The 10,016-nt window shown below is 40.9% G+C and overlaps 1 protein-coding gene across 1 annotated transcript; it reads right to left on the bottom strand.

Moving 5' to 3' along the window:
• Window positions 1-129: 129 nt before the first annotated feature.
• Window positions 130-9,947, bottom strand: LOC103051552 (selenide, water dikinase 1). Its single transcript, XM_007444661.4, has 8 exons — window positions 9,602-9,947; window positions 8,850-8,953; window positions 8,586-8,693; window positions 7,032-7,186; window positions 4,447-4,537; window positions 3,967-4,066; window positions 1,245-1,457; window positions 130-862 (listed from the first exon to the last, which is right to left on the bottom strand). The coding sequence occupies exons 1-8, from the start codon at window positions 9,891-9,893 to the stop codon at window positions 633-635; spliced, it is 1,293 nt and encodes a 430-aa protein (XP_007444723.2). The 5' UTR covers window positions 9,894-9,947; the 3' UTR covers window positions 130-632.
• Window positions 9,948-10,016: the final 69 nt, after the last annotated feature.

Below are 10,016 nucleotides of genomic sequence, written 5' to 3'. Positions count from 1 at the left end.
ACTGCTTGTGGTTAGTAAGCAACATTTTAGGATGAAAAGGCACTGTATGACTCTTTTACCTTAAAGCAACAATTAAAGCAACAATTGTTAAGCAGTGACTTTCTAGGTCAACAATGCATTAGCACTCCATCCTTTAGAAATTCATTTTTTATTAACTCAATCACCCATAATTTACAACCAAAGCAACAATCCACGAAGCTGAGCTTGGCACTGCTCCTCTAGGATTCCTCCGCTCCTCCAAGCCCTGATAGGGTTTTCAGAGAGATGCTTCATGAAGAGAGGAGAGACCTCTGACTCAGCCAAATGGCTTTTTAAATCACCCACCCTCCTTTTGGACCAGCTGCTCAGTCTGGCCAAAAGTTGGAAGAGCTCAACAATAGGCAGAACTATTCCAATAAATAATTTGAATTATCATATTCTCCAAATCAACCATGCTAGCAATTTATCTGCTTGCAGGACATGACTTCAGAACTAATTATCTCAGATAGCAGAAAGGAACCAGCCATCAACCAATAAGGAGATATGTTCTGGGCACATTTGTGCTGTAGAAACATTGTACGTTGACCCAGAACTTCAGAGGGCTGCCCTTTTCAATTGCAGAGCCTACAGTGTGGAGAAATCATTTTTCCTCCTCATGAGGCAACTTCAGGGCTAGCACTAGAATTGTTATCCTGAGGGGAAGCACTGGCTCCCCGTGGGGTTACTTCAATAATACGAGGTTTGTCAATGATGCGAGCTGTCTGGTTGCCCTTTTCCACAATGCCAATGATCCAGGCTTGGTGTCCTTCTCCATATTTAGGTGACTTTATTTCAGCACAGAAGCGGGCAGCTTGCTCCCGGGGTAGACAGATCAGTAGCCCTCCTGATAACAGAAAGACAGCAAATTATAACCACCCAAAGGATGATACTTCTTCATTCGCCCTTATAACTACACTAGCCTTGTTCAGATCAGATTAACCTAAACTCTTACAATCCACTAAAGTAATGCTACACAAGATAGATTTAATTTACATATGATTTTGCAGAGCAGTTTTTCCACACAAAATCCACACCTAATTACCCCAACGTTGTTTGTGTTTTGTTTTAATTTCAGCAGTTTTGTGGGAGGACTGGGGAAGTGAAGTAATTTTGTTAAACATTTGGGACTCTGCAATTGTTGCTGATCTACTGCAAATCATTTAGAGGTCTTGCACAGAATCCCAGTCTACATTTTGCTCATTCCTTGTCTAGTTTATACAACTTACCAGAAGTCTCTGGAGATGTCCCTTGGAGGAGCCTGGACCGGTTGCCACATGCTTTGCTAATAGCAGCCATCTTGGCAATGATGGGTAGATTATGAATGACAAATGATACCTCGCTACGCTGCTGCTTGGCCAAGTTCTGTGCATGGCCCAGAATCCCAAATCCTGTAATGTCTGTGGCAGCATGGGCATTGAAAGTATGCATCAAACTGGCAGCTGGAGAGCAGGAACAAAAGTGGCATAGTGGTAATAGAATAGTAGCTAAACCTGTGTACAACAATTTTTAGCTAATTGCTATCTGTTCTATAACTGAAACAACAAGAATCATTTACTATCTAGTGCTGATTTTTATTAGGAGACATCTGAAGTTGGTGACAGCAATATATGCGCAGAGGGATACAGCCTTTGATTCACAAAAATGGTGGATTTATAGCTGCTCATTATATACACAGTGGGGCAAAGAAGTATTTAGTCAGCCACCAATTGTGCAAGTTCTCCCACTTAAAAAGATGAGAGAGGCCTGTAATTTTCATCATAGGTATACCTCAACTATGAGAGACAAAATGAGAAAAAAAAATCCAGAAAACCACATTTTCTGATTTTTAAAGAATTTATTTGCAAATCATGGTGGAAAATAAGTATTTGGTCACCTACAAACAAGCAAGATGTCTGGCTCACAGACCTGTAACAACTACTTTAAGAGGCTCCTCTGTCCTCCACTTGTTACCTGTAGTAATGGCACCTGTTTGACCTTGTTATCAGTATAAAAGACACCTGTCCACAACCTCAAACAGTCACACTCCACTATGGCCAAGACCAAAGAGCTGTTGAAGGACACCAGAAACAAAATTGTAGACCTGCACCAGGCTGGGAAGACTGAATCTGCAATAGGCAAGCAGCTTGGTGTGAAGAAATCAACTGTGGGAGCAATCATTAGAAAATGGAAGACATACAAGACCACTGATAATCTCCCTTGATCTGGGGCTCCATGCAAGATCTCACCCTGTGGGGTTAAAATGATCACAAGAACAGTGAGCAAAAATCCCAGAACCACACGGGGGGACCTAGTGAATGACCTGCAGAACGCTGGGACTAAAGTAACAAAGGCTACCATCAGTAACACACTACGCTGCCAGGGACTCAAAAACTGCAGTGCCAGACGTGTCCCCCTGCTTAAGGCAGTACACGTCCGGGCTGGTCTGAAGTTTGCTAGAGAGCATTTGGATGATCCAGAAGAGGATTGGGAGAATGCCATCTGGTCAGATGAAACCAAAGTAGAACGTTTTGGTCTAAACTCAACTTGTGTTTGGAGGAGAGAGAATGCTGAGTTGCATCCAAAGAACACCATACCTACTGTGAAGCATGGGGGTGGAAACATCATGCTTTGGGGCTGTTTTTCTGCAAAGGGACCAGGACGACTGATCCGTGTAAAGGAAAGAATGAATGGGGCCATGTATCGTGAGATTTTGAGTGAACACCTCCTTCCATCAGCAAGGGCATTGAAGATGAGACGTGGCTGGGTCTTTCAGCATGACAATGATCCCAAACACACCACCCGGGCAACAAAGGAGTGGTTTTGTAAGAAGCATTTCAAGGTCCTGGAGTGGCCTAGCCAGTCTCCAGATCTCAACCCCATGGAAAACCTTTGGAGGGAGTTGAAAGTCTGTGTTGCCCAGCAACAGCCCCAAAACATCACTCCTCTAGAGATCTGCATGGAGGAATGGGCCAATATACCAGCAACAGTGTGTGAAAACCTTGTGAAGACTTACAGAAAACGTTTGACCTCTGTCATTGCCAACAAAGGATATATAACAAAGTATTGAGATGAACTTTTAATATTGACCAAATACTTATTTTCCACCATGATTTGCAAATAAATTCTTTAAAAATCAGACAATGTGATTTTCTGGATTTTTTTCCCCATTTTGTCTCTCATAGTTGAGGTATACCTATGATGAAAATTACAGGCCTCTCTCATCTTTTTAAGTGGGAGAACTTGCATAATTGGTGGCTAACTAAATACTTTTTGCCCCACTATTAATAGGAAGCTCCCAATAAAAACTGTTTTGTACATGTCTAAATGTTCTACCTCTGATAGCATATTAATCTAATTGTTGCTCAATTATTTTAATTTTGCCTCTATAGGTCAACAAACTGTCATTTTACAATCCCAGAGATTGGCAAAAACCTTGTGATTATTTCAGAGTTTTGTTTCGTTTTTTGCGAGTCTATACCAATCATGCTCAAAACATCTTGCCATAGAACATTAAGTACTTTAGTGTTATGTTTTTTAACTGTTTCCCTAAATAGGTTTTGGAGGAAGATATGGTTGAATGTTATCTGTGAAAATAAAACAACTCTTGTACTAGAGATTGTCAGACCATACTTTATACACCTCTTTAAAGAACAGGAGTAAGATGTTTAAAAATGTAGAAACCTCCGTTCAGCATAATTTCCCTTTAAAGTATGGTTTTGGGATCCAAACATTCCAAGAATCTTGAGAAATACAAAATGAAGTGTGGACATTAAAGAATAAATAATCACTAAACTGATTTCTATTCCACTTTGCTCCTGCGAAGCATGTTCAAAAATAAGTTTATTCTATTATTACTCTAATGTATATTAGCTTGGTGTTTTTGTTTCTTTTCTGAAGTCAGCATTTCCAGCCACAGCAGCCTTGTGCTGCAAACTGAGTAAAAGTCTAAGCCCACATTCAGTCCCCTACCTGTTCTGTTCAGCATGGCCATACTAAACATGGCTTCCTGGTAGGCCAATTCAACATCTTCTTTGGAGACCACCAACTTAATCTTATTCCATCGCTCTGGCTGGAAGAGTAATGTAAGCATTTAAAGCAGCTCTAAGGTTTCACTCTTTCCTAGCAAAAGCAAGAATATCTGACAGATCATTGTGACCTCAATAAAAACTTCTTCACTGTTTGATACAAAGCAACTTAGTTGGGACAACAACAACACTCCTTGCCTACTTACCATCTTCACATCAAGCAAATGATACAGATTTTGTGGATGGGAATACAGTATTCTAAAGTCACCTTGCAACTTGGAGCTTGCATTATTCTCAGAAAATATTTTCTTTTTGTTCTTTTCCATGTGTGTATGGGGTGGGGTGGGGTGAGGGCACTTTTCCTCTTTATTGGAATACATAAACACAAAGAAACATGCACATTTCCCCATGGATAAACACTTACATTATCTAACCATTGGTGAGCGTTTACAGCCACTTGAGTCCCCAGAGGCTTGGTAAGCACAAGGACATCTCCTGGAACTGCACTGTCTGGCCTAGAATCAAGGGAACAAGAATGCCTTCCCTTATTATTTTCTTACTGCCTTAATAGGCTAACCTACAGCCTGTAAAGCTTATTTTATACCGAATCACATAAAACATAAATTCAACTACAAAAAGAAAAAAATACAGGTAGTCCTCACTTACCAATGGTAATTGGGAACCCCGTTGCTAAGGGACATGGTTGAAAGGCATGTCAGGTGACTATGCTGACTTATGGCCATTCCAGCAGTCCCAGTTGCCGTCATTAGGGGAATCCTGCGTGGTCAGTGTCCTGCTGCCACATGTTTGCCATTTGTGACCTCCTGTGGCTTCTCCATTGATTTTGTCAAAAGCTGGCAGCGAAGGTCAGAAATGATTATCACATGACCGCAGGACGCTGCAATATAATTGCAATCTGAGCACCTGAATCATGATCACATGACTGTGAGAACACTGTGATGGCTGCAACTATGAGGACCTGTCATAAGTATCTCTCATTCAGAGCCGTTATAACTTCAAACAGTTGCTGAACGAGTACATGTGAAGCAAGGACTACCACAATGTTATTCAGTAATAGTAGGAATGTACAACACAGCATTCTACTGTAATTTTATTGATTTAGGAAAGTGCTTTCCAGGACTTAAAATCCCCAACCTTGGAGAGCCCTAAACGGGGCGTTTCCAGAATTGATCAAGCATTCTTCTTAGCTTTAGGAGTAAACAAAGGTCATCCGACAAACAGGACAAAAGTCTCCTAATCACCTTCCTGCTTCAACAGATTATGGAAAATATGTTACAGCAGACTTCTAAAGTTTTTTCACAGCTTCTATTGGGCCAAACTGGGTCCAACAATTTGTAAGCCAGTCCTGGATGACTGAGAAGGCACAACAGACTGGGTTTAGCTGTTTTGGCCTGGAATGATATATAAATCAATCCAAAGTACTATGTAAAACTGTGATTTGTATCTCAGCATCATGCATGAATTTATTTAATGCAATGTACGAACCCAGAAAATGTTGGCAAAAAGATCTGTGCCACCTTCACCATCACAGAACAGGCTTATCATTGCTTGCTTGCTCACTGTGTCATAAGAATAACTACTAGTCTTTCTCTACTTGAATTCTAGCCATCTCCCAGCCTCCTGAAGATGCTTAGGACACCTATTTTGAGAACCTTCAGTAGTAAATCTGAAAGCAACTTCATCACATGAGGCAGGGAGATAACTAGGCAAATATACTGTACACCAGCAGAATCTCAACATAAAATATAATCCCTCCAGATTAGCAATCTTCTTTCTCCAAGTCTAAGTTGATTCTAAATATTTGTGTGCCAAACTGTATACAGGTAGTCCCCGCTTGCTGACTGCCTTGTTTAGTGAGCATTGAAAGTTATGATGGTTGGAAAGAAAAAGAAAAACAGCTTTGTGACCAATCCTTGCATTTATGACTATCGCAGCATCCTGTGGTCATGTGGGTTGCCATTCAGGCACTTTGTAACTAGTGCACATTTATGACCATCACAGCATTCCAGAGTCATGTGATCACCATTCATGTGCTTCACAACTGGCTTCCAACACGCAGAATTAATGAATGCAGAAGTGAAATCGCAAGTTGTGCTCATGTGATGGCTTGCTTAACAATGGAAGTGAAAGTGGGGTCATAAGTCCAGCAAGGTCACATGACATTTTGCTTAGTGACTGCAGCACTTAGCGATGGAGTTGCTGGCTCCAATTGTGGTTGGTAAGCGAGGACAACCTGTAGTCTGTTTCAAGAATGTTCTGGGTTTTTCCTAGAATAGGTTGATCTGAGCATGTTGGAGAAATTGTTTCCCTGTTTATGTCCAGAATATTTCAAACCACTTCCATTCTGGGATATGTATCTCTGGAAATGAATGACACCTTCCTCCCACTGTCAGATTAGTTTATTCCGTGGGAAAAAAACTTCCAAGAAGTACTGGAGGATTCTGAGAATAATCATGCTATTTCTTGCATCTCCAGTTTTGATTCAAGTATCAAGGAAGGCACAAGTGGGAGAAACTAGCTCCACCCAGCAATACAGACCAGCTCCCTCTCACCAGTCAAGCAGGAATTTGAGAGGGGATGGATGTTACATGTAATTCACAAGCAACTCCCCATTCATACTGTTTATAAAGGCAATCTTGCTCAACCAGCATTACTATATGTAGTCCATGCTCTGAGTCACTGGAGTCTCATCTTATACATGATTTGGTGTCCTACATAATAACCCAAACACCAATATAGTTCACCTTCAAACAGAAAATTTACTAGCTTTGACTCCTACTCAACTTTCTCTAATAAAAACTACATAAAAATATTAGTTCATTTATTAATCACTTTTCTAAAGTTTGGACTTAGTTACTTTGTAGCCTAACAAGAATTCTTGTAGCGATTACAGACAATGCAACATGTTTGCCTCTTCTATACATGCACCTGAAATGCGATACCCTACTTTTTCAAATTTCCATTTGCTAATGAGAGCTTAATACTCACATAATGAATTCATTGGGCTGACAAACAACTGTTGCAACCCCTCCAACAATGATCCAAGGATTCAAGACAGTCTGCCCACCAGTTACTGAAGTGCCACCATCTTCTGCTGCATCCCGGAAACCCTTGATTATCAGAGGCATGATTTTTTCCCGCTCCTGGGTGACATATACAAGAAAGGACTTAAGAACCATTTGTACCCAACAGACCAGGAACAGGAAATTATGTCTAGGAAATTCAAGATGATTTGCCAGCATACTTCACAACAAAAGATGATCTACACCAGTGAAACACTGCTTGCTCAATTCAGATATCATACTAAGTTATGTTTAAAGAATCTTAAGATGTCCACGCTAATAAATCATTATTTACAAAAAGACAGCAAATCAGAATGTACAAAATTTAATGAATGGGTGCACTGGGTATCCCTGCACATAGGTGTACAAATGCTGATGGAAAATGAACATAAACAAGCAATTCTATGTTTTTGCTGGCTATTTGCAAAGACTATGGTCTCATTTAAAAATACAATCAGGAAAAACTATGGTTTAACAAGTGTCCAAGCTTACCTCTACAATCAATCATTCACTCAAATCCTAGAAACAAACTTCGTTCCAGAAAATCTGCATTAGAAACACCTTTGAGCATGTAAAAAGTGTTGTTTTCTTACTGAAAAACGCCTCATACTCATTCAACATCTATTTTGTCAATGGATTTCTAAAATGAGAGCTTGAGGACTTTCATGTTAGCTACCACTGGATCCAATTAAGTGGTGTGCAAGGATTGAACCTCGAATCTTCTGCACTACAAGCATATGATCTATGTTCTTACATAGCTATGTTCCTACACTTTTAAGATTTTCAAAATACTGTATTTTTAAATTACATACAATTAAATTAATTTTAAATTACATTAAAATTATTAAATTTAAGATTTTCAAAATACTGTACTGTTTTCACTTTCTTGGCCACAGAAAAGGTCACGGAATTTTTTTGGATGAAAAGATGGAATTAAACAGGTAGGTTTTTTGCAATCATTCATTACTTTCAACACTAACAATACAGAAAGGTAATCTTTAATTTAAAAGTTAAGTACATATATCTGTTCTGTAATTACAAGTAGTTATGTTTCACAATATGCTAAGTCATCATTTGTTTAAATAAACTTCACTGAAATGACTACGTTCACTTAAATAAATTCATTTCACAACTTCATTTACCTACAATCCTATAATTAATCAAAACAGTGGCTTAGTTGTTTTATTTATTTACTATGGCTTCTATGTTGCTTAGTTCCCACAGGTTTTGAGCAGTTTATATCTACCAACGTAAGTTACAAACAGTACAAGAAAATTTCCCATTATAATACTAAAAACAGTGGATTGGGGACAAGCTAACACTTAATGTCCCCTTTATTCATTCAAGGGGCTACACTAACTGCTTTGCGTATCTTAAGCCAAAAATCACTGAATTACATTATAACTTGAGGTATTACATGAACCCAGCCAACATATAAAAAACATATTCAAATTATTTTAAGAGGTAAAATGTTTCTCACCTCCTCAGTCATTTTCTGGCTCACACTCAGCAGCATAAGCATATTGTCACATTCTGTGATACCCATGGCATAAAGGTCACTCAGCACATTGGCACAAGCAATGCGGCCCTAAATCAAATAAATGAAACAACAAGCACTGAGCAAGAAGGGCAAGACAACTGTTATAATCAACTGGGAGGAAGAAACCAAGTTTCACTGACACAGCTTAATCCGTTCCAAATTGATCAACATTCCCTCCACCTCCTCACCAGCATGCAAACTCACCATCATATAGGGATCTTCTACTAGTGGGTAAAAAAAGTCTGTAGTCTGTACAAGGGATAGGCCCCCATGCCTCAAGGGAATCACACAGGAGTCCATTCCAATGCCTGTAGAGAAGAGGGATCACAGCATTCTTGAACCTCTGCATTTATTTCCAATTCAAGCAATTACTTGGAAGTGGATGGTCTGTACCTTCACTTTCAGTACTTATGCAATAAAATAGGGAATGAGGTGAGACAGTGCCAAGGTTACAGAATAAACAGCAAGAAAAAGACTTAAGTAGCACTTTTGAGCAGCTAGCCATGCACTGTGTTACTGTGACCTTTATAACCTCTGCTAGACTAAAATCAAACTATAATCCCAACATGCAACAGCAAACCATTTCTGCAGTACTGCCAAGAATTACATGCCCGTGGAGTCACCAGAGTAAAGTTAAAATCAATGGAGATTTTTATTTAGAGACATATTATCCACATGTGAAGATTATGTGGGAGCAAAGACTAAAATCGAATGCATTTAGTTTAGGGCCGCTTGCAGAGTTTATGCAAGATAAAGGTTTTAAACAGCGCACCCGTTTGATCTGTAGCCCAGACGCTACCAATGCACCGTATTTGCCGCCTCTAACCCGCTCAAGTTTTGCACTACCACCTCCATCGTCCACTACTAACCCTCCCAGCAGTTTTGAAACATCCCCGCGTAGTAGCACACAACAGGCAACCACCTTCCTCAAAGGCCATATTCGCCCCTTTCCTCACCAAGGGTGGGAGCAGGACTCCCGGCAGCCGCCGCCTCCCCCGCTCCGGCCGACCCGGCATGGGAAGTGCCAAGTCCCTCCAGGAGTCTGAGCAGCGTCTCCTGGGGGACTTTGCAGCCTCAGCCGCGCAGCTCCCCATAGCTGGTGAGCCTCCAGCCCGGGCTCAGACCCAGCGCCTCAGGCTCAAAGGGCCGGTAACCTGGTGGCCCGGGCGGCAGGGCGGCGGGACTTGGAGTGGTGGTCGTCGTCAAAGAAGGGAGAGTGGCAGACGGCGAACCAGCCACCGCCGCCATGGTCGCTCTACAGCAGAAGCTTCTTTTCCCGCGAGAACTGGGCAGAAAAAACGTTCGCCAGACTTCGCGCGGGCAGGACGGGAGTTGGCCTCAATCTAAGGGCGGGGGAAGGGCAAGCTTGCG

This window comes from Python bivittatus, unplaced genomic scaffold, assembly GCF_059951505.1.
Source record: "Python bivittatus isolate LINGU-HERP-01145 unplaced genomic scaffold, Pbiv_v1 ctg000220_np1212, whole genome shotgun sequence".
Classification (NCBI taxonomy): Eukaryota; Metazoa; Chordata; class Lepidosauria; order Squamata; family Pythonidae; genus Python; species Python bivittatus.
This window is presented reverse-complemented; position numbering and strand designations above follow the sequence as displayed.